General features: G+C 64.5%; 1 protein-coding gene across 1 annotated transcript in view; it reads right to left on the bottom strand.

The window, feature by feature from the left end:
• Positions 1–3,583: 3,583 nt before the first annotated feature.
• CHD5 (chromodomain helicase DNA binding protein 5) overlaps positions 3,584–23,812 on the bottom strand; it is a 51,924-nt gene continuing 31,695 nt past the window's right edge. The window contains exons 18-41 of the mRNA XM_059691509.1: positions 22,727–22,900; positions 22,232–22,373; positions 21,139–21,270; positions 20,419–20,536; positions 19,243–19,367; positions 17,735–17,966; positions 17,488–17,598; positions 17,025–17,197; positions 16,299–16,473; positions 15,773–15,865; positions 15,486–15,574; positions 14,114–14,247; positions 13,654–13,798; positions 13,146–13,305; positions 11,347–11,426; positions 11,015–11,147; positions 9,705–9,788; positions 8,993–9,130; positions 8,615–8,738; positions 5,675–5,807; positions 5,125–5,320; positions 4,359–4,522; positions 4,139–4,253; positions 3,584–4,051 (exon numbers count right to left, since the gene is read on the bottom strand). Coding sequence (XP_059547492.1) covers positions 4,044–4,051; positions 4,139–4,253; positions 4,359–4,522; positions 5,125–5,320; positions 5,675–5,807; positions 8,615–8,738; positions 8,993–9,130; positions 9,705–9,788; positions 11,015–11,147; positions 11,347–11,426; positions 13,146–13,305; positions 13,654–13,798; positions 14,114–14,247; positions 15,486–15,574; positions 15,773–15,865; positions 16,299–16,473; positions 17,025–17,197; positions 17,488–17,598; positions 17,735–17,966; positions 19,243–19,367; positions 20,419–20,536; positions 21,139–21,270; positions 22,232–22,373; positions 22,727–22,900 — 3,178 coding nt within the window. The 3' untranslated portion in view covers positions 3,584–4,043. The remainder of the gene's footprint in view (positions 4,052–4,138; positions 4,254–4,358; positions 4,523–5,124; positions 5,321–5,674; positions 5,808–8,614; positions 8,739–8,992; positions 9,131–9,704; positions 9,789–11,014; positions 11,148–11,346; positions 11,427–13,145; positions 13,306–13,653; positions 13,799–14,113; positions 14,248–15,485; positions 15,575–15,772; positions 15,866–16,298; positions 16,474–17,024; positions 17,198–17,487; positions 17,599–17,734; positions 17,967–19,242; positions 19,368–20,418; positions 20,537–21,138; positions 21,271–22,231; positions 22,374–22,726; positions 22,901–23,812) is intronic.

Raw genomic sequence — 23,812 nt, 5'->3', positions numbered from 1 at the left:
GATTCAGGAATGGGGGTGCCCCCACCGCCCCCATCACATGCTCTCTGGTTGCTGGGGGGCTCTGTGCCCTCTGGGGACACAGGTTGGGTCCAGGGGCATCTATTTGATGCAGTGGGGGCTGTGTTTAGGGGTGCAGGTGGGAGGGCTAGGCACCACCCATGCACACCCTTCTTGGGGTGCCTGGCTCTCCCAGGGAGCCCCTCAGCCCTGTGGGGCAGGGTCTTCTCAGGCAACACCCCCATCCCCTCACACCCTCTGCTCCCCAGCCCCACCCCCTCCTAGATCATGAGAATCGAGGGAAAACACTGATTCGGTCCTTTGCCAAAGGATTTATTAAAACGCAGAAACCAAGACACACACAGAGTACAAAGTGAAGGGGGCAGGCAGCAACGGTCTCTGTCCAGGGTCCCTCACATCCTCCAAGGGCGGGACAGGTCACCACTTACAGGGGCTCCGCTCCCAAAGACCCAGCCCCCACCGAGCTGGGACCCCCTGCTGGAACCCAGGGCTGGCGGGCAGGGGCCTGGCCCCTCCGCTGGGCCGGGGGCCGCCGGGTGGGAGTGCCCCTCATCTCCGGGCTGGGCTCAGGCTCCCGCCTCGATGCCGGGGGTTCAGGACACACACACACACCTGACGGGCCCTCTCTGGGTTATTGTACTTAAAAAAATACTTTGTTTAAAAAAAATCTGGAAACTAAGAAAAAAATGTAAAACAACGCCAATGACTTTGGGCTGATATACCACAACCTGTAAACTTGCGGGGACTGAACGTGGGGCTGGAGCCGGCTCCCTCGATGGAGACGGTGGTGGGCACAGGACAGCCACAGGGGCAGTGGCCAGGCCAAAACACGCTCCACGGTCCCCAAACCCTCCCTCTACACGAGCCCCCAGACCCTCCAGAGCCCTGGTACCCGGGCCCTGGGAACAAGGGTACAGATGTCACCAGTCTCTGCTCCCAGCCTGGGCAGGGGACCCCTGGTGGGGGTGGCACCCAGGCCAGCTGTGGGCGTCAGCAAGACCTTGGTCACAATTGGCAGAAAACAAAGGAGCTTCTGAAGGCGCTGGCAGGGCGGGGCTCCTGACGGGGCCCCCCAACACAGTCCAACCCTAACCCCCCGCGTCGGCTGGAGCCCGGCGGGAGATGCTTTCGGGGACTGTGGCCCAACAGAAGCCTACTCGGCACGGGTTCAAATAATAACAAAACCGCAGCCTGGCACCTGGGGTTCCGCTGGCCCACGACGACCCCTGTTCTGCCAGCAGCAAAACCAAAGCCGCCCGAAGATGCCAAAGCAGGGGGCCTCCGCCCCACCGCCCTGGCGGGAGATAACTGATAAACCAATAAGAAAACATTCTTACGATCCCTTTTCTCTCCCAAAGCAGTTAGCAGGAAGTGCCCACTGCCCTCGTCCTGGGCCTCCGGGCGCCGGGCGTGGGAGCCACAGCCAGCAGTGCCAGGGGCCGGGCCGATTGTGGGTCCCTGGTGAGAAGGACCCAGGGGGCACTGGCAAGGCCTGGGAAGGGCATGGAGACAGAGGGGGCAGAGGGAGGCTCCCCGGGGAGGAAGGGCGGAAGGGAGGGGCCACAGGCCTGGGGACGATGGATGCAGACCCTCTCCCGTTGCCAGGTGCCTCCTGGCCGGACGCTCAGACTGTCCACGTGGCCGGGGAAGGCTGGCACTGTGCCCCTCGAGGCCGCCCACAGGAAGGGGCACCTCAGGGCCTGGGTGGCAGTCACTTGCCTGTGGCTGAGCCAGGGCCCCTGCAGGGAGCACTGGCCGGGGACACACGTGCAGGTGAGCCGAAGTGAACTGGGATGCCCCCCCCGCCCCCACCCCAGAGCGGGTCGGCTGCAGCTGTGCGCATGTGCTGGAAACCTGCCGGCGCCTCCAGACCCTCCCACCACCCACCCCCATGCCAGGCTGGCCTGCCCTGGAGGGTTTGATGAGGATGGAGAGTGGGGCTGCCAGGATGGAAGGGGCGTGGGGCCCAGCCCTCCAGGCCTCAGAGCCAGCCATTTGCAGGGGAGGACGCCTGGGGCTCTGTGTGGCCGGCCAGTCACCCAGCTGTCCCCAAGGTGAGCCTCCAGATCCTGGCCCCAGTCCTGGTCCCAGGAGTGCAGCCCAAGCCCCTCAGGGCACCCCACCCCAGGCCCAGCCTTCCTGCCACTCAAACGGATTCTTACCCAGAGCGTCTCCCCAGGAAGCCCAAGGCTGGGAAACCCCTCCGGCCGAGCGTCCGACAGACGGGCCTGGGCTTGGCCCACCCCCTGCCCCACACCTGGGCCGTCACAGGCACCACCAGCTGGCGGAGGGGCCAGGACCCTGTTCCTGGCAGGAATGAGGTGGGCCGCCTGGGAAGCTCCGACGGGAGGGGGGGGGGTGCTGGAGAGCATCAGGTTGGGTCCCCCGCCTCCCGCTTCCCAAGCCTCTGGGAGCACATCTCGGGCACGTAGGGCCCTGCCCGGTGACAAGTGCCTGGATCGAGGCCTCTCCATAGACACAACCAGGGCAGGGCCAAGGGCTCCCGGCCACCTTCAGAGCTGCTGTGACCTCCTGTAAATGCCAGCACACCTGTCCACAGCCACACCTGGCAGGTGGCTGAGATGCAGGCTCACAGCCGCATGGCCTCCCCCCGCCCAGGAGCACGCACTGGGCCTGCCCCGCCGGGCAGCGGCCATGGGCTCGGAGGGTGCTCACAGCCCCACCCGCTGGGAGGCGCCCCTCCCTGCTGGTCCCCAGCCCTGCAGGAGGGGAGAATAAAGGCCGGCCCTAACCCGGGCAGCAGCCTGGCACTGGGGGCCGCCCGTGAGGGGGGCAGAGCGGAAGGCAGTGCAGATGAGACGGTGGGTGGGGCACACGAGCACTCCGGCAGACGCTGCAGGGCCGGGGCAGCGGCAGGGTTCCGGGAGCTTCCGTCCGTCCGTCCGTCCGTCCATCTGGAGCCCGTTGACTGACAGACAGACAGACGTATGTGGGTTAGTCTCCTCCCGACGCCACTCAACTTTTATCAAGACAAACCTGTTCAAGTCTTCAATAGGAAAGTGCAAACGATGTACAAATAAATGAAGTCTGCGCTAAGACGTCGCCGGCAGGCGGCTGGGCACGGCCGAGTGGGGGGGGCGCTGTGTGGAACACGCGGGGTGATGAGGTGGCATTCTGGGCCCCGCCCCCACGTGATGGCATCACTCGGGTTCCCTTCTGGCCCCGGCGGCGCCGACAAAGGCAGGAGCTGTCCTCTCCTGTGGGGGTCGGGAGGCGGCCGGCCGGCCCGGCTGCAAGAGGCAGGTCACGGGTTACAAGGTGGGGGGTCGGGTCGGCATTGGGTGCAGCACCCCACACGCTGTCACTGCCCCACCCACTGCCCATCACAAGCAGCTGTAATCAGAGGGGCGTCCCCAGCCAAGACCTCCCCAAGTGCCAGAGAGCGCCCCAGCAATCAGCAGCCCCCGAGGCAGCCAGGCTGGAAACACCCCCCACCCCCACCCCCACCCTAAAGCCAAGTTCTCACAGGACCGACGGGCTTGGGGGGCAGGGTGCACTGGATAAGCTCCCTCTCCAGCCGCACGCCCCCTCCCGCCACCCTCCTAGCCCCTGGCAGGGAGCAGAGCGAGATGAGAGGTGAGTCTGGGGCGCCCACTGCTCAACCGGGCAGTGGGGAGAGGAGGCGGCGGGGTCCGGGCCAGCGGCGGTCCCTGACTCGCGCAGGGACACACATGTGCACATAGGAGCACGCCCCTTTGCGCCCTGCCTTCCCAGCCTCCCGGGAAGTGTCCGGAAGGAAGCCTGGGCAGACGCACTGGCCCCGAGATGGACCCCAGGGCAGAGGGGGCTGGGGCAGGGGGCTCCAGGCACGTGGGCGAGACCCCAGGAGCCCAGAGGCCGTGAGGCCCGCATGGCTCAGGGCTGAGAATCAGCAGGTGGACAGGGCTGATTCTGGCCAGGCCTGAGCTGCCGGCTGAGCTGGGGACAGAGGGGACCCTGGAGCCAGGAGCAGCCTTACCTCAGCTGGGAACGAGCGTTGCGAGAGAGGGAAGCCGCGGGGCCGGCTAGATATCTGTGGGAAGAGAAAACCTCAGCTCGCCCAGGGCGGTCGGCCCCGCGGGCACCCTGCGCATGCTGCCCGGGGCAGACGGGCACCTACCGGTCACATAGGGCCCCAGGGGCATCTGGTTGTAGTTGACGATCCCTCCCGGTCCGGGGCCCCGGAAGTTGGGCCCGAAGCTGCTGTTGTACATCTGGGAGGAGCCGAAAGCGCCCTGGAGGCAAGGACTCGGGTTTAGAGCTCACGGTCCTGCCCGGCAGACCCACACCCACGCCAGGCGCGCTGGGGGCGTGTGTGAGGGGCTCGCCCGGACCCTGACCTGCGGGGTGGTGGGGTCGCCGGCTCGGTTGGTCAGGCGGCTCAGGATGCTGCGCTCCGACATCTGCAGGCGGGCGGCCACCGGGGGGATGCGGGACAGCATGGAGGGCAGGCGGGTCACGTCCGCCTTCATGTCACTCAGCAGCTCCTCCAGCTGGTTCAGGACTGGGAGGAAGGGAGGCGCGGGCTGGGGGCCGCCGGGCGGTGCGCGCTCACAGGCTGTCACTGCGCTCCCAGAGCAGCTCCTGGCCCAGCCCTTCCAGGCCCGCAAAGCAGGGCCGCGCCACCAGGGAGAAGACAGGGGCTCCCCAAAGAGCGTCTCCCAGGGGCCCCCGCTGCAGAGAGGGAGCCAACACGGGTTTCCCCCGAGGCCTGCCTCCTGCTCCCACCACGCTGGGGACAGGGTGGAGGCCACAGGCAGAGGCGCCCCTCCGCCAACCAGTCTGGAGCCTCCGGAAGATTTGGAGAAGGAGGGTCCAAGGTCTGAACGCGGGAACTCGGGCCATGACCTGAGTGTCTGTGTCCCCATCTTTAAGATGGGGTGACAACCCTCACCACCTAGGATGTTACGAGGATCACAGAACGTATTTCAGGCTCATCGTCAGGGCCTGAGGGACTGGGCGATGGACTGTCCCGTCCTGGCCAAGAGGCTCCGCCCTCGGCTGACGTCTGTCCCGGGCCCAGGTCCCCATCAGCGCCCGCATCTCTGGCCAGCAAGGCACCGGGCAGGGCGGCGGCGGGCTCAGCCCACGGGGCGCGGGCCTCACCCTTGTGCAGGACGGCGTTGGCAGGCTTGTTCCCGGCGAGGGACTCCTTGGACAGGTGCTGGTGGCTCTCGGCAAGGCACTCCACCTCGGCCAAGCGGGCGTTGAGGGCCATGGCTGGGTGGTTGGGGTCCTGGGTCATGTTGAGGTACGCGGCTCTCCGGAGCTGCTCCTCGATGACCAGCGCCTGCTCCAGCAGCTGGGGGGGGGGGGGGGGCAATGAGCGTGGGCCTGGCCCCTTCTCCACCAGCACCACCCCTGTCCGGGACCCTGAGCAGAAAGGAGGGAGGAAGGACACCCTCCCACTCAGCAGTCCGTCCTCATCTTATCACGGTCGCCGCGGAGCCCTCACAAGCTGCACCGTCACCCAGGGCGGGGCCACGCGCCCAGCGGGGCCTGGCCCAGGGCAGGGGCCCAGCACCCGTGAGCCGATGACGAAATGACTCTCCTCTGTGGACAGCCTGGGCCGCGTCGGACATATGGGGAAGGGGGTTGCTGCTTGCTAACCCCTTAGCCCGCCCCTCTTGCAGCCCCGCCCCCCATGACCTCTGACCTTGAACCTGCGGGCCAGGAACTTGTTCTTCATCTCCAGGTAGTTGCCCTTGTGGATCTCAGACTTGAAGGGCTCGTTGAGGATCATGTATCTCGGGTCGTTCTGGATGTCCTGCCAGCGGGCGTAGCCGTGCCTGGGTGGCACCGTTAAGGACAAACCTGGCCATGGGGCCGGGGTGGGGCGGGGCGGGGGCGGGGCAGGGTCAGAGTCCTGGCTGCATTCTCGGACAAGTCATGACCTCGGCTGCAGGATGAGCGTGTTGATGACATGACAGTCAGCGGACACTGACAGGGACCCACTGGGCACAGACACGGCGCTGAGGCTCTGCAGGGCGGCACCTCGACAACCCGAGCAGGGCAGGGCAGGGGCGGGGGCAGGGGGCAGGGGGCAGGGGCTGGGGGGGTGTGGGAGCAGGGGCGACACGTTCAAGTTCTAACCCAGCACCTGGGACTGCCCTCATTTGGAAACAGGGTCTTAAGTTAAGGGGTTCATACTGCCTGCCTGGCGGGGCTCAGTGGTTGAATGTCAATCTATGACCCAGGAGGTCGCGGTTTGATTCCGGAACATGTCCGGGTTGCAATTTCGATCCCCAGTAGGGGGCCTGCAGGAGGAAGCCGATCAATGCTTCTCTCTCATCATTGATGTTTCTATCTCTCTCTCCCTCTCCCTTCCTCTCTGAAATCCATGAAAATATTTAAAAAGGAAAAGGTCATACTGAGTTAGGGTGAGCACGTATCCTTATAAAAGGAGATTTGAACACAGACACACAGACACCAGGGAAGATTGGGGGGATGTAGTTTCAAACCAGGGGGTGGGCAGGGATGGGGGCTGCCCCAGAGCTGGGGAGAAGCGAGGAGGCGCCGCCCCCGAGGTGTCCTGCGGGAACCGGGGACAGTTTCATGCCCAAGGTCCAGCTGTGAGGGGCAGAGTCAGGATCTGAACTCAGTCAGCCTGGCTCCGACACCTTAGCCTCCATGGCAGGGATCCGTAGGCCATGGCCTACAGCCTCGTTTTATAAATAAAGTTTTGTCGGAACATGGCCACACTCACTGGTTACGTGATGTCTGTGGCCAGTGTTCACTCTCCACCCCTTGCAGGACCCGTCTGCTGGCTCCTGTCCACAGCACTTGCCTCTCGTCATGGCAACCAGCCCCGCACGAGGCTGTCACAAAGGCCAGCTTTGCTGGGGGCTCCTCTTGCCTCCGGGAGGTCTGTGCTCAAATGTCACCTTCTCTAATCACCCAATGGAAACGCGGCCCCACCCAAAGCCCGCTGTGCCCCCCCTGCCCACGCTGCCAGCTCATGTGTTCACATCTCCCCTCAGTAGGATGCCAGTTCCAGGTGGGCGGGGACTGGGGCGGCATCCTCCATGCCTGGCACATGGTCAGTGAGCGATAGAGATGGGACTAAGAGTGAAGCAACCTTCAGGGGTCATTACTGGGAGGAGGTGACGTCTGTGTACATAGGAATTAGGACCATTTGCTATGGAGTCGGATGGGTGGGCTGTGACTTCTTAGCTGTGTGTCTCTGGGGAAGTCACGTGGCCTCTCTGAGCATCCGTTTCCTCCTCTGTATAAGGGGGACCATGTAGTGCCCTCATGGAAAGCTGCTGTGAGGATGGAGTGAGCATTGAGGGTAAAGGGATGAGCTGCTGCTATTAGGGTCACCATCATCACCATCACCATCATCACCATCATCACCATCACCACCATCATCACCATCACCATCATCACCATCATTACCATCACCATCATCACCATCACCATCATCACCATCACCATCACCATCACCACCATCATCACCATCACCATCACCATCATCACCACCATCACCATCACCACCATCATCACCATCACCATCACTACCATCATCACCATCACCATCACCATCACCATCACCATCACCATCACCAACATCATCACCATCATCATCACCACCATCACCATCACCATCACCACCATCATCACCATCACCATCACTACCATCATCACCATCACCATCACCATCACCACCATCATCATCACCATTATCACCACATCACCACCACCATCATCATCATCACCATCACCATCACCACCATCATCACCATCACCATCACCACCATCACCATCACCACCATCATCACCATCACCATCACCATCATCACCATCACCACCATCATCATCACCATCATCACCATCACTATCACCATCATCACCATCACCATCACCATCACCAACATCATCACCATCACCATCACCATCACCATCACCATCATCACCATCATCACCATCACCACCATCATCATCACCATCATCACCATCACTATCACCATCATCACCATCACCATCACCAACATCATCACCATCACCATCACCATCACCACCATCACCATCACCACCATCATCACCATCACCATCATCACCATCATCATCACCATCACCACCATCATCACCATCACCATCATCACCATCATCACCACCATCACCACCATCATCACCATCACCATCATCACCATCACCAGCATCATCATCACCATCATCACCATCACTATCACCATCATCACCATCACCATCACCACCATCATCACCATCACCATCACCATCACCATCATCATCACCATCACCATCACTACCATCATCACCATCATCATCACCATCACCATCACCATCACCAACATCATCACCATCACCATCACCATCACCACCATCATCACCATCATCATCACCACCATCACCATCACCATCATCACCAACATCATCACCATCACCATCACCACCATCATCAATATCACCATCATCACCACATCACCACCACCACCATCATCATCATCATCATCATCATCATCATCAGGAAAGGGGCCCTTGCTCCTGACTCCTCACCCCACACACCTCGTGTCCCTCCCCGAGGTCCACAGCAGAGCAGGCCCGAGTCCTGCACAGCCTGGCGTGGCAAGGATACGTCACGATGCCTGCCAGCAGCCAGTAGTCATGGCGTCGGTGCCAGATGTCATAGACGTTCCCCGAGGACACAGCGGCCGAGGACACGGCGGCGCGCTCTTCGTTCTGCCACAGTGTGTGGAGCTCTAGGACGCCAGTGAAGGGGGACAGAATGAGGCACCCCCGTCCCTCACAGAGGTGGCCCAGGAAAGCCTCTCCTCACTGCCTACCATCTTCCCACCCCGAGAGGCTCAGTGTCACTAGGAAAGGTTATACAATGCACTCTCATCAGCCATTCACACTTTAGTATAAAATACCCATCTGCCAGATTCCCAGGACCCATGCGTCAGGAAGGCGGGACATCGACCACCCCAGCTCAGCCCACCACCCCACCTAATACCTGTGAAGCCCCCATCTGCAATGTTGAACATGAATTTGAACTTCCCGTTCTTGTCTTCCTTCTTCCCCTCTTCATCCTCCTCTTTGTCACCATTTTGCTGGGTTTCCATGGGCTCTTTCTCCTCAACTTTGGTGTCATCTATGGGAGGACAGACTACGTTCCTTTATCCCCAAAGGCACTGCCCAGGGGCCTCTCTGCCAGGTTCTGGGGACCCAAAGGCTAGCGGGGACACACCTCCCATCCTCCAGGGGCTCAGAGAGGGGTTTTAAACACACAAGCACGCAGGGCTAGCTCCCGCCCAGGCGCCCCTCCCCACCGAGTCAGGACCACCTGGGAACGGGGTAGGGCACCGTGAGAAGTGCAGCTATGTTCAAGGAAGGCAGCGCGGCCTTAGGGGTCTGAGCAGGGAACACCTGTTCTAGAACATCCCAGCACCCAGAGGTACACAGGCCACTGGCTGAGCCCCAAATGCTCCAGGCCAAGCTCATGGCCAGCTCTCCTTCCTCCTGATGGCGGCTGGGGACACAGGAGGGGTCAGGAGAGCGGGGGACCTGTCCCGTGGGGCAGCAGGTCAGTTCCCACCCATCAACTCCCACCAGGGCCTAGCGCCAAGGGGACGGTGCCCAGGAGGCTGCGAAGTCCCCACAGGGTCAGACGGCGCCCTCAAGGGACCACGGGACACGGGGCAGCACGCGTGTGCAGGAGGCCGCACCTGGCCTCAAGTCGCTGCCGTCCCTGCTGTGAGCCAGGCTCAGCTCCAGCTTGTCCAGAACTTTCTCTTTCTCGGGGAGCACGTCTGCAAGACAAAGGGTGCTCATGGGTGGGGGGCCGGGAGGGCAGCTCTGCGTCAGCCGCGCACACAGCCCTGTTCCTCAAGGGAAACTCCTCCAGGGAGGTGGGCGGGGCATGGACACCCCCATCAGCAACTCGCACCCCAGCAGCACCCCCCCAAACTCCTAAAGACACAGCCTGGAAATCCGCCTACCACCACCGTAACCACAGCGCCCAAAGCTCTGATCAAAGCAAACCGACGATGAGTACGGACAGGAACGCGCTGAACAACATGACAGGCCTTAGAGCAGCGGTTCTCAACCTGTGGGTCGCGACCCCTTTGGCGGTCGAACGACCCTTTCACAGGGGTCGCCTAAGACCACCCTGCATATCAGATATTTACATGACGATTCATCACAGTAGCAACATGACAGTTATGAAGTAGCAACGAAAATAATGTTATGGTTGGGGGTCACCACAACATGAGGAACTGTATTAAAGGGCCAGAAGGTTGAGAACCACTGCCTTAGAGCCTCACACCCCGCAATCACACGTCTGTAGGACAGATGTTCCTTCCAAGCACACGTGAGCGCTGACCAAATCTGACCGCATTAGAGCAGAAAGCAGGTTTCGACAATATCACACAGAAGCAACGCCACGCCCACCCGTTTTCACGCCGCAATGCAAACTGAGTTTGAAATCGCTCCTGAAAAGCAAGCCCACGAACCCCCAACTCTGAGGAGGGCAAGCCCAGAGGGGAGACTGAGTCCCGGCTCCCCCTGGGGTCTAGGTGCTGGGACACAGCAAGCACAGCCCACCTCGTGGCCAGGGGGAGGGGGAGGGGGAGGGGAGCCAGCAGCCGCCTCTCTAACCTGGGTGGGTGAGGCAGGAGACGGCGCTGGGAGGGTGCCTGGCTGGGTGGGTGCCTGGCTGGGTGGGTGCCTGGCTGGGAGGGTGCCTGGCTGGGTGGGTGCCTGGCTGGCTGGGTGCCTGGCTGGGTGGGTGCCTGGCTGGGTGGGTGCCTGGCTGGGAGGGTGCCTGGCTGGCTGGGTGCCTGGCTGGGTGGGTGCCTGGCTGGGAGGGTACCTGGCTGGCTGGGTGCCTGGCTGGGTGGGTGCCTGGCTGGGAGGGTACCTGGCTGGCTGGGTGCCTGGCTGGCTGGGTGCCTGGCTGGGAGGGTGCCTGGCTGGCTGGGTGCCTGGCTGGCTGGGTGCCTGGCTGGGTGGGTGCCTGGGGAAGCCCACACCTCACCTTTTGACAGCTGCTCCGGGGAGGGCTGGGCCTTCTCCGCCTCCTCCGGCCGCTCCTCCCGGGCCCTCTCCTTGCCGTCTGAGCTCTCCTGCCTGTCCTCACCGTCCGCCCTGTCCTGGGCCGTCGGCAGGGCCTAGGGAGGCAGGTGAGGCCTCGGCAGGAGGGCAAGGCCAGGAACGGTCTCTGGGCTGGGACCCACGCTCTTGGCTCCCAACCTGCTCCTCCAAACCCAGAGGCCCGAACGGGAGCCCCGAGGAGTTCTGGGCCAGGCCTGAGAGGCCCCTGGACCCCGCCCGCCCCTGCCCGAGCCCAGACACCCACGTCGCCCACACCTGGACTTCCGGAGGCTTCTTCAGCTTCTGCACCCCCAGCTCCTTCTCATCCAGGAAGCCCAGTGGGGCTTCCATTTTGTCTGCAAGGTGAAGGGGAAGGGTGAGGCAGGCGGGCTCGAGCGGGGGGCAGGGAGGCCGAGTCAGTTCCCAACACACTGCCGAGTGGAGGGACTCGTGGCAAGTGGCATGTCCACAGCCCAGGTGAGTAAGTGACTTCCTAAGGTCACCCAGGCCCGGAAGCACACCCAGGAGTGGCCACCTCCAGGGACACACTGTGCCCAGAAGCAGGGTGTCCTCCGAGGCACCCACCCTCTCAGGGCCTCACCTGCCACCTGGGGAGGTAGCTGAGGGCTGCCCAGGCCTGAGGGGTCCACGTGAGAGAAGGCGTTTTGCCCAAATAAATCCCCGATCACCAAAAAGACACGCAGAGAGAAAAGAACCCACGGAGATGGGCAGTGCGCCTGAAAAGACCTTTTCTAAAGAGGCTGCACCAAGCCCACGGCACCAAGATGCTGTCCTCAGGGGAAGGCAGGTCCACCCACTGCCCACCACCAGCTCGGCCTTTGGCAGCAAACACTGCTGAGCCGGTGGAGTGGCGCGGCCACCGCGAGAAGTGGGGCAGTTCCTCCAAAATTACCGCCCAGGACCCCCGCTCCCAGGCCCAGCTGCACCCGCGAGAAATGAAAACCCACCCACATCGCAACTGGAGCACAGAGGCTCATGGTGGCATAGCCACAGCAGCCAGAGAAGCAACAGCCCAGTCCACCCGCGGGCCAAGGGACACACAGCATGGGCAGCCACGCGGGGATGTGATTCGGCCATAAGAAGGGATGAAGGACTGCCCGGCCGGCGGGGCTCAGGGGTTGAGCATCCATCTCTGAACCAGGAGGTCAAGGTTCCATTCCCGGCCAGGGCACACGCCCAGGTTGTGGGCTCGATCCCAAGTAGGGGGCGTGCAGGAGGCAGCCAATCCATGATTCTCTCTCATCACTGATGTTTCTATCTCTCTCTCCCTCTCCCTTCCTCTCTGAAATCAATAAAAAAATATTTTTTTTAAAAAGAGGAATGAAGTACTGCCACGCCCCCACATGGATGGTCCTGGGAAAAATGACAGAAGCCAGGCATGAAGGCCACAGATGCATGATTCACATACAAGCAGCGTCCAGAACAGACAAGCCCATTGGCACAGTAAGTAGATTGGTGGCTGCAGGGGCTGGGGCATTGGGGAGGAATGGGGGTGACTGCTCATGGTACGTGTGTGTTCTGGGGTGAAAAATGTTCAAGAATCGGAGAGAGCCAGCACCGGTTTGGCTCAGTGGATAGAGCGTCGGCCTGCGGACTGAAAGGTCCCAGGTTCGATTCCGGTCAAGGGCATGTAACTGGGTTGTGGGCACATCCCCAGTAGGACATGTGCAGGAGGCAGCTGATCGATGTTTCTAACTCTCTATCCCTCTCCCTTCCTCTCTGTAAAAAATCAATAAAATATATTTAAAAAAATAAAAATAAAAAAAGTAAATTAAAAAAAAAAAAAAAAGAATCGGAGAGAGGTGATGGCAGCACATCCCTGTGAACATACCAGAAACTACCGAATAGCACCCTTTGAAAGGATCAATGTTGTGATGTGAGTCACACCTCCACGCTGTCATTAACAAGAAAACACCGGGGGAGCAATCCTTCCGCAGACAGAAGCTTCAGGGGAGGGAAGCGCCCTTTGTGGGGTGAGCAGAGGACTCGGGGTCTCCTGGGACCTTGCCCCTCCCAGGACCCAGGTGCCCTCCCCCACTCGTCCGGGCTCAGACCTGGCAGGCCCAGCGGGGCGGGCAGGAGGTGAGCGGGGCTGGCGGGCACGGGCGTGTTGGGATCCGAGGAGACGGCCTCGCCCAGCTTCTTGCTCTCGGAGCCCTCGGGGACCAGGTCCGGGGTGCTGTACCTCCCGTTGACGAGCTCGAACTCCTGGACCTGGGCCGGGGAGGGCGGAGGCGGGTGGTGGTCACAGCTCAGACGTCAGGGTCGCAGAGCTGCCAGTGTGACTGGGGGTGCCCCAGGCTCAGGGAAGATGCCACCTCTACCCCAGGTTGGCCAAGCCCCACGCCAACCCCAATCTCCCTGGTCCTCTGCCCTTTGACCTGCCACCCTGGCCTCCAGCACCCCCAAACCACGCCCCAGAGAGGCATTCTGGGCCTGGCTCAGACCCTGGGCAGCTGTGTGAGCCAGGCACCTGCCTCTGCCCACTGACCACCCCCCCCCCCCCGGAGCATGCCAGGGCCCCGGGCAGCCCCGGCAGGGCCCTGAGGCTGACTCACCCACCTTCTTCCTCACCAGCGACATGACGCCGATGCGCGTGAGCACGTGCTGCCTCGACAGGCCCTCGCGGGGCACGCCGTCCGCGAAGGTCTCGGCGCCGTCAGCCCCCGGCTCACACAGGTGCCGCATGAAGAGGGACACATAGGCTCTGGGGTGGGGGGGACTGGGGCTCAGGGAGTGGGGGGCCAGCAAGGACCCTCTGCGAGGGCTGGCGGGACCCCGGGGAGCTCGCCTGGCTGGAATCATCGTCCCTCCCCCACCTCCCAACCCGGCCCCCGTCAGGGCCCGGGAAGGGCGGGGGGCTCCCCTGCAGGGGACCCTCTAGGACAGCCCGGCCCCGCCCAGGCCTGGAGCCAGCCCCCCACAGACCAGAGGGCAGTGAATTCCCCAGGCCCGAGCCCGGCGGGAGCAGAACCCGCCGGTGTGCGGCCGCCCGCTGGAGCCTGGCCCTCAGCCCCTTTACCTGAACTCCTTCTCGCTCTTGCCCCGCAGGTCCCGCACCAGCCAGTGGGAGTTGAAGGCGTCCTGGGGCGGCATCCCCCAGCGCATGATGGCGTTCAGAAAGGCCTTCCGCTGGCGGGCGTTGAAGCCCAGCACCTGAGGGCGGGAGCCGAGAATCGGGAGGGGGGCGGGAGGGGCGGGGGGGGGGCAGGGAGGGGGCAGGGGGAGAAGGAGGGCACCGAGAGGGGAGGCCTAGACCCAGGGTCCATCCCAGCCCCACCTCCACTTGCTGGGACCCTGCACAGACCCCCAGACCCCCCACTTCCTGCCTGGCCTCCACCCCCCGGGGGGCGGGCAGCAGGGGTGAGCTTTTTGTTCCAAGAGGTGACAAGATAAATCGGGCGAAAGAGAGCTGGGCATGGGGGGGAGCTGGACATGGGGCGGAGGACTGGACATGGGGGGAGCTGGACATGGGGCGGAGGACTGGACATGGGGGGGGAGCTGGGCATGGGCGGAGGACTGGACATGGGGGAGCTGGGCATGGGGCGGAGGACTGGACATGGGGGGGAGCTGGGCATGGGCGGAGGACTGGACATGGGGGAGCTGGGCATGGGGCGGAGGACTGGACATGGGGGAGCTGGGCATGGGGCGGAGGACTGGACATGGGGGGAGCTGGACATGGGGCGGAGGACTGGACATGGGGGGAGCTGGACATGGGGCGGAGGACTGGACATGGGGGGAGCTGGACATGGGGCGGAGGACTGGACATGGGGGGGAGCTGGGCATGGGCGGAGGACTGGACATGGGGGAGCTGGGCATGGGGCGGAGCACTGGACATGGGGGGAGCTGGACATGGGGCGGAGGACTGGACATGGGGGGAGCTGGACATGGGGCGGAGGACTGGACATGGGGGGGAGCTGGGCATGGGCGGAGGACTGGACATGGGGGAGCTGGGCATGGGGCGGAGGACTGGACATGGGGGGAGCTGGGCATGGGGCGGAGGACTGGACATGGGGGGAGCTGGACATGGGGCGGAGGACTGGACATGGGGGGAGCTGGACATGGGGCGGAGGACTGGACATGGGGGGGAGCTGGGCATGGGCGGAGGACTGGACATGGGGGAGCTGGGCATGGGGCAGAGGACTGGACATGGGGGAGCTGGGCATGGGGCGGAGGACTGGACATGGGGGGGAGCTGGGCATGGGCGGAGGACTGGACATGGGGGAGCTGGGCATGGGGCGGAGGACTGGACATGGGGGGAGCTGGGCATGGGGCGGAGGACTGGACATGGGGGAGCTGGGCATGGGGCGGAGGACTGGACATGGGGGAGCTGGGCATGGGGCGGAGGACTGGACATAGGGCGGAGGACTGGACATGGGGGAGCGGGGCCCCACCTCAATGTTGCCTCCTACGCGGGCGAGAAGAGGCGGGAGGGGCTTGTCCCGGTCACTCTTCAGCTGCCTCCGGGACTGTCGCCGGCCACCTGGGGAGCAGGCCCCCCCACCTGTCAGCGGGCCCAGAGCCATCGGACACCACCCTCTCCGCCAACTCGCCCAGAACGGGGATCCCTCGGGGTGACCCCGAAGCTGCTCTCGAGCCTGTCCCCACGCCCCAAAGCCCCCAGGCTGGCCGCCAGCTCCCCGCGCAGCCTCGCCCCAGCCCCGGCCGCAGCGAGACTCACTCTGCCCTTCCGGCCTTTCCTCAAAGTCCTCGTCCTCGTCCTCGGAGCCGATGGAGTACTCGGACTGGTTGTCCGAGAGCTCGTCCTGCCACTCTGGGGGCGGCAGGGGGCACAGGATGAGGTGCCAGCAGCCCCCCGGCCCCCACCCTCTGGGCCACGCCGAGGCCCTAAGCCCCAGCCCAGTAAGTGGCCATGAAAACCGCCTCGCGGCCTAATATCAACAGCAACGCTGCTTCCCAAGGGCTAGACCATTCTCCACCCATTTTACAGATGGGGAAGCTGAGGCCTGCCCCGGTCACACCGCTGGCAGAGAAGTCACTGGGTCACCACACATCTTGTCCCCCAAACACCCAGCAGCCCACACTGGCCCCCAATTCCCCACAGCCTCCCACTCAGGCCGGTCCCACACAGCTCCTGCTCCCCGGCCCCAGGGGCTCCTGCCACGGGGTCCCTCTCTGACCTGCCAGAACCCTGCCCGAGGCCCTCTGCCCCGAGGCACTGCGCACCCTCCGAGCCGGACACGCACCCTGGTCCTCCTGGGACGTGTCGTTGTAGTTGACCTGCTTGCGGATGCGCTTGCCCTTGCCCAGGTTGCGGGCCAGGTCCTCCTGCTGCTGCTCGTAGTGGTGCCGGAGCAGCTTCTCCCAGTAGTCCGGGTCCACGTTCTCCTCCTGCTTGATGATCTCCCGCTCCACCTCCTCCTGAGACACAGGCGGGGGGGGGGGGGGGGGGTGAGGCGGGGCCAGCAGACACAGCCACAGGGGGAGGAGGAGCCCAGGGAGGGGCCCTCTCATTTAGGGGTCAAGGATGAATTGAAAAGCCTGCCTCCTCCAGGAAGCCTTCCCTGATCAGCCCAGCTTCCTGCCCCGTCAGTCACCACCATCCCTCCGTTCATCCCTCCATTCACTCCCCAAGGATTCCCTGGCCGAGTGCAGAGTGGAATGAGCCCGCCTGCCCTCAGGGGCTCCCAGGCTCTAAGGGAAACTGGCTGTGGGGGACAAGCACACCACAGGCTGCATGGCGGGTGCCGAGCTGAGGAGGGGAGACCCAGGAGCTGGCCTTTGGGGGTAACAGGGGTTTGCGGAGAGGACAGGTGTGGCCGGCGTGCCCTGAAGGAGTGGTCCAGGGGGACCTGGTGCTGGCCCCGAGGGGGAGAGGGCGGAGGGAGGGGCAGGGGCGGGGCAGTGGGCAGGGCTGGGAAGGCCTTGGACCCCAGGCCCCGGGGCTGGAGGGTGGCCGGGCCGGGACCTACCACGCCGTCCTCCTCGCGCACCACGTACTGCGCCACCTTGAAGGAGCTCAGGTACTCATTCATGTTCTGCAGCTCCGTGTCGTCCGTGGCGTCCTGGTTGCGGTCCAGCAGCTTGGAGATGGCCGCGTCGTCGTAGTGGATCACACTGCTGTCCTCCACGTCCTTGTTGTCACCTGGGAGAGGCAGGGTGCAGAGTCGGAGGACAGATGGGGTGCCCAGGAGCCGCGGGGCCCCCCTCGAGTCCCGACCGTGGTTCTTCCCAGTCCCCGCAGGGGCTGCGGCGGAAAATGGGGACCAGAGAGCGAACCCCCACTGCCACGGCCCCACTGCCCGCCCCTGGCAGTCACGGGCATGCAAGGGGGAGGGGGAGCAGGGGACACGGCAAACTCCACGGGTAGCCTGGTGCCGGGAAGGCCTTCTGCAGGCGCAGGAGGGGCTGGGACGGGGGGGGGGGGGCGGGTACCTGGCGGGGTGCTGCCATGCTTCTTCTTGGCGCTGGCGGCCAGGGCGCCCCCCTTGGAGGACTGGACATCGGGGATGGGTGTGATGGGCCTCTGGCCCTGAGACATCATGCCTGTGGGCAGAGGCGGAGGAGCTGCAGGCCGGGGACAGTGCCCAGAGACCCGCCCTGGCCCTGCCGCTGGCCAGGAGACAGGAGGGGAGGGGAGAGGGGAGAGGCTGGGGCTGGGCACCCCCAGGCCGACACCCACCCTCCACGTCGTCCTTGAAGAGCTCCTCGGTGCCGAACTTGAGGATGTCGTCCAGCTCCTGCTTGGTCATGGAGCCCGACTTGGAGCCCAGGCCGGGCCGCACCACCAGGTGGGTGAGCATCATCTTGCGCTTGGCCACCTGCGTGATGCGCTCCTCCACCGAGGCCCGCGTCACGAAGCGGTAGATCATCACCTTCTTGTTCTGCCCGATGCGGTGGGCGCGGCTGAAGGCCTGGGGGCGACCCGCGGCTCAGCGCCCGGGGCTCGGCTGTGGGTCACGGCCGGCACCACGAGGGGGGCATGCAGGTGTGCTCGTGAGCGTGCCCTGCGTGGGACGGGCGTGGGGCTTTGCGTGGAGACGTGCATGCGCCAGGGTCACTGTGGGCACTGCCCGCATGCAGCCTCGCAGGGGCCTGGGGCCTGGGCAGGTGAACTGGCGCGGGTGTGGGGGTGCGGGGGGGTGCGAGGGGCAGCGTGGCCAGTGTGCTGGCTGCAAAGAAGCCACAAGGGGCTCTGATGGGGCTCAGGGGTGGTGGGGGCTGTGCCTCCCCGGGAGGGAGCCAATGGGGACTGCCGGGGACGCACGGCCACCCCGTGAGGGCAGCGAGGCCGGAAGCTGCCCAGCACGATCGGAGCCAAGGCTCTGTGCACCCGCCCGGCGTCAGGTGGCCCAGAGTGATTGCATCTTCGTGGTGACTGCATAGGTGCACACGCCTGTGTGTGAGACACAAGCCTGTGTGTGCCCCTAGAGCAGTGATGGCGAACCTATGACACGCGTGTCAGAGGTGACATGCAAACTCATTTTTTTGGTTGATTTTTCTTTGTTAAATGGCATTTAAATATATAAAATAAATATCAAAAATATAAATCTTTGCTTTACTATGGTTGCAAATATCAAAAAATTTCTCTATGTGACACGGCACCAGAGTTAAGTTAGGGTTTTTCAAAATGCTGACACGCCGAGCTCAAAAGGTTCGCCATCACTGCCCTAGAGCATAGTGTCCAGTGCGTGTGTGTGCGTGTGCATGTGTGTGTGTGTGTGTCCCTGCCCCACAGGGCGTGGCCAGGGCTCCTCCCTCCAGCCTCCCCATTCTTTCCCACCTGCTTCACTGCCCTTCTCCCTCTTCATCCCCCCGCCTCCAGCAGGCCTTGTCCCCACTCTGTGCTCCTGTCCCATCCCAACCTGGCCCCTTTGGGTCTCAGGACTGACTCCCCATCCTGCCTCCTCGATGGCCTTGGTCCTGGGGTGATGACAGACTGCTGTGTGTCCTTGGACACGTCCCCTGCCCTCTCTGGGCCTGTTTCCTCCTTTGTACAGTGAGGAGCTGGAGGGGTGGCCAGAGCCTCCACTCGCCTCTCCAGGCCCCTCTTGGGGCTGAGATCCCCAGGGCCGGCCCGGGGGGAAGCAGGGGCCTGAGACACTGGGGGCGGGGGAAGGGGGGGAGTGCCACAAAACTAGGGGTGAGGGGGCCCACAGGCTGCGGCGGTTGGGCGTCAGGGCCACAGACCTGGATGTCATTGTGCGGGTTCCAGTCCGAGTCGTAGATGATGACCGTGTCCGCTGTGGCCAGGTTGATGCCCAGGCCGCCCGCCCGGGTGGAGAGGAGAAAGCAGAACTGCTGGGCCCCCGGGGCTGAGGAGAGGTGGGTGCCGGGCAGCTGAGTGCGGGTGGGGACAGGGTGGGGACAGAGCAGCCCACCTGAGCCACCCGAGCTGAGCCCTGACCCGACAGGAGGAGCCAGAAAGAGGAGGGAGTCGGCTTTCTGAGCCCAGACGAGCAAAGCTAAGCTGCAGGCAGCCAGCAAGTGCAGGCAGAGCCCCTGACGAGGCCGGGAGAGCTCGGCTCCTGTGCCCTCAGGGCTCCCCGGCCCATGATGCTGTGAGGGCCCCAGAGCCGCTCAGGGCCACAGCCCGGGGCCTGGGCTGCCCCACAGCAACCCCCAGGCTCTCAGGCCCCCCGGGGCCCTTTGTTAAGTGACCCAGGACTGACCAGAGCACCCACAGAGCTGCAAACAGGTCCCCGACTGCCCGATGCCTCAGCCACCCCCACCACGCGTGGCCACGTCTAGATGTTCTGTGTTCGCCCCCCGTCTGACATGAGTGGGCACAGGCGTGGCTGCTTGGGGTGTTCGGACAGCGGGGCCCCAGCCTGTTCTGAGCGTAGATGCCGGGAAACGGCCACGGGCCCGGGGAAACGGAGTCCACGGCGACCTGCTGCAGACCGGCCACTGGACGCCCTGGTTCAGCTGGCACCTCCCACTCCACGGCCCTTCACTCCCAGCTCACTCCCGCCTCCCGCCCGCACCTCTCCTCCCCAGGCCAGGAGCAGGGCAGGCGGGTGTGGGCACGTGGCCGGGCCCGTCCACGGTCCCCTGGGCAGCAGCCCAGAGCCAGCGCGCTCGGCCTGCCCTGCACGGCTTGTCGCTGGCGGGCGACCTAGTGCGAGGTTAGGGCCCGCAGGCCGGCCAGCCCCTGGGCACCAGCTCCACTCGTCACAAAGGTGCTACTTCCCACCCCTCTGCCTTCCTCCTGTTACCTACCGGGCACCCCAACACCTGGCAGGCCCCCCGGAGGGCCCATGGGATAAATTCCTTTTAGCATAAAACTAAGGGGCAGCTGTGAGGACTCGGGTTAAGGAATGGTCTGCTTCCGGTCCCCATCAGGAGCCCGGGTGGGGTGGGTACCGTTGAATCTGTCGATCGCCTCCTGCCGGAGGCCCCCGGTGATGCCGCCGTCGATCCGCTCGTACTTGTAGCCCTCGTACTCCAGGAAGTCCTCCAGGAGGTCCAGCATCTTGGTCATCTGCGGGGAACAGGTTTGGGGCAGACCTCTACCGCTGACTCCCACAAGGACCCTGACTGTCTGAGGACAGGGACCCCCCCCCCCCCCATGCCTAGCACAGAGCCGGAGGTATGACAGGTGCCAGGAGGGACGAAGGAGCCCTGGGTGCAGAGACGCACAAGCCCGAGGCTGGGCAGCCCTGCCTCACCACCCACAGCGCCTCCACCGGTGTAACTTCAGGATGGAGCTGGAGGGAGGGCCTGGGGCGGCGCCGCCCGAACCCCCCACCCCCCAGGGCCCCGTGTTCCTGAGAGGCCAGGCTGCAGGGATGAGGGGCGGGGCTGTGGCACCAGCCCGGAGAGGAAGGCAGGCCCGCCTGCTTCAGGAGCTCGCCAGGGGGGGCAGGCGGTCCTGACCGCCAGGGTGCCCGGCGCCTTGAGCTGGGCCCCAGCCGGCTCTCCCTGGCCGCGGCATGCAGGGCACAGAGGAGCCACCGGGCACGCAGCCGCACGGGAGCAGCAGCAGCCCTGACCCCGACGGGCTGCCAGCAGGTCGTGCCCTCGGTGTGGGGGTGGGGGGGACGCCAGGGGGCGCGGGGGCCAGGCAGACACCTGGGCGCTCACCTGGGAGAAGATGAGCACGCGGTGCCCTTCGTCCCGCAGCTTCCGGAGCATCTTCTGCAGCAGCATGAGCTTCCCCGAGGACTTGACCAGGGAGCTGCCGTCGTAGGAGCCGTTGGGCAGGACGGGGGCCTCCTGCGGACGCAGCGGAAGGTGGGCCTGGGGCGCCCCCTCCCCTCTGGCTCGGCACCCCGGCCCAGGCAGGGCTCCGACCTGCCGGCCCGCCCTCCGACTCCCTGCTGTTAACACCCCTCCAGGACCTGCAGGAGTGGCCTGGGTACCGGGGTCTGTAGGGCGGATGCCAGCAAGGCCAGCCCTGAGCCCCGGCGGGCGGAACGTCAGTCAGAAGGCCTCTGCCAGGCCGGAGTGGTGAGAGCAGCCTGGGGTCGCCCGCCGCACGGCCTGCCACCCCAGCTCTGCGCTGGCCTCTTCCTCGGGGGCGGGGGAACCAGCAAGGGTTTAAAGTCGAACCGGAACAGCAGCACCAGGCGTGACAAAGGCTAGTGCTCTGAGAACGGACGCGCCAGGCTCTCCGTGAGGGCACTTTATGGCACCGTCTCGTCTGGTTCTCGCCTTCAGGGAGATGCTGCTATTGTCCCATTTTACAGCGGAAAAGCTGAGGCTCCTGAGGACCAGTCAATGCGGAGACCCCAGGGCTGGAGCCAGGGCCCCGTCTGCCCCGCAGGGTTGCACATCAGAGTCAGCGGGGGCCCCTCCCCGGCCTTCCCGACGCCCTTGGTGCCTGAGTGCAGCCAGGTCAGCCCTCAGAACCATGGCCTGGGGAACCTCGGGGGGACCCAATGCTCCCCACGGCTTGATGGGTCACAGGAGGGGCCCAGGGAAGGAGAGGGCCTGCCCGAGCAGCAGACGGAGGCAGGTTTTCAGAAACTTCTGGCACAATGAGGACCCGCATCACCTCCAGGTCCTCAAGGTCAAGAAGCACCACAGCAGCCATGGACACGTACCACAGCAGCCACGGGCTCCTCCCACAGCAGCCATGGGCACCTACCATGCGGCCATGGGCACCTACCACGGCAGCCACTGGCACCTACCACAGCAGCCACGGGCACCTACCACAGCAGCCACGGGCACCTACCACAGCAGCCACAGGGAAGAGGTAGGGATGGTTGCAACACTTCTTCAGGTCCATCATGATGTTGAGCAGCGACACCTGGTTCCCGCCCCCCTTGGAGTTCAGCGCCTCGAAGTTCCGCGTGAGGATGAACTTGTAGTACTTCCTGCAGCAGAGCACGGCATGGAGGAGAGGCGGCTGACACCGGCCACGCCAGCCTCCCAGAGGGCTTTCTGCGGGGGGCTGGGGACTGGGGGCCCAGCACCCACTTACAGAGGCAAGGGGAGCCCCGAGAGGTGAAGCCACAGGCCTAGAGTCCCCCAGCAAGCTCCTGGGGGACACAGAACTCAGGCCGCCCCAGACCCTGGTCGCTGAAATCGGAGAAGCAGCCTCAGATGGAAGAGTGTGGGAGGTGAGTCCAGGCCAGCCATCCGGGAAAGAAGGCCAGTGGGGCCCAGGAAACGGGGGGGGGGGGGGGGGCTCCAGGGCAGGCCCCCCGCAGGCCGAGCCCCCACTCACTTCTGCATCTGACTCAGCTCCACGCGGACGATCAGCTCGGTCTTGGCCGGCATGTTCTTGAACACGTCAGCCTTGAGCCGCCTCAGCATGTGCGGCCCCAGCAGGTCGTGCAGCTTCTTGATCTGGTCTTCTTTGGAGATGTCTGCAAACTCCTCCAGGAAGCCCTCCAGGTTGCTGCAACAAAGAGCTGGGATGAGAGCCAGAAGCAGGACCAGAGCAGGCCAAAGCCCCTCTGCAGAGGGAGTCAGGATTGGGGGAGGGAGTGGGCCAGCCAGGCCCGGCCACCTGCCAGAGGGTCACAGGGAGGCCGGCTGGCTGGTGGGCCAGGGGGGCCGGGCAGCCCTGGCCCTGCCCAAGGGTCCTTTCAGCGTCCGCCTATGCCTGTGTCACCCACACATCACAGCTCTCACCCCACAGGATACCCTCCTCCACCCTGAGCCCCCAGTCTGGGCAAGAAAATGGGGGCCAGGTGAACACAAGGAGGCGGGGAAGGAGGTTCCACTGACCGGCACTCAGCCTTCCTCCTCCTCTCCATCACCACCCCGGCCTCCTCCCTCCCCTCTCTGTCACCCGTGTGGTCACTTCCGGTCTTTGTGGAGGGAAAGCAACGAGCCTGGGGTGTGGGGGCAGGGACAGGACCCCTAGAGGACTTGGGGGCCATCTGGGGAAGATTCGAGGAAAAACAGGATTTTTCCCAAGTGCTCGGCCGGTGGCCCCTCCACGCAAGTCATGAGGTGGGCACGGCTAACGCTCCCATTTAGTGATGAGAGACCCCAGCCCAGTGAGTGGCCTGGAGCAGGACAGGGACACTTCTTCCCGCTGCCCCGCCCCCGCCCCGCCCCCGCCCCGCCCGCTGCCCCGCCCGCCCTGCCCTGCCCTGCTGCCCCGCCCAGCCGCCCACCCGCTGCCCCGCCCACCCTGCCCCGCCCACCCTGCCCCGCCCCACACACACCTGCTGCCCCGCCCACCCACTGCCCCCCGCCCCCACCCCCTCCCCCCGCCCCCTTTCCCCCCCACACACACCCGCTGCCCCGCCCACCCGCTGCCCCGCCCACCCGCTGCCCCGCCCACCCGCTGCCCCGCCCA

The sequence above is a fragment of the Myotis daubentonii genome, chromosome 3 (genome assembly GCF_963259705.1).
Source record: "Myotis daubentonii chromosome 3, mMyoDau2.1, whole genome shotgun sequence".
Taxonomy (NCBI): Eukaryota; Metazoa; Chordata; class Mammalia; order Chiroptera; family Vespertilionidae; genus Myotis; species Myotis daubentonii.
This window is presented reverse-complemented; position numbering and strand designations above follow the sequence as displayed.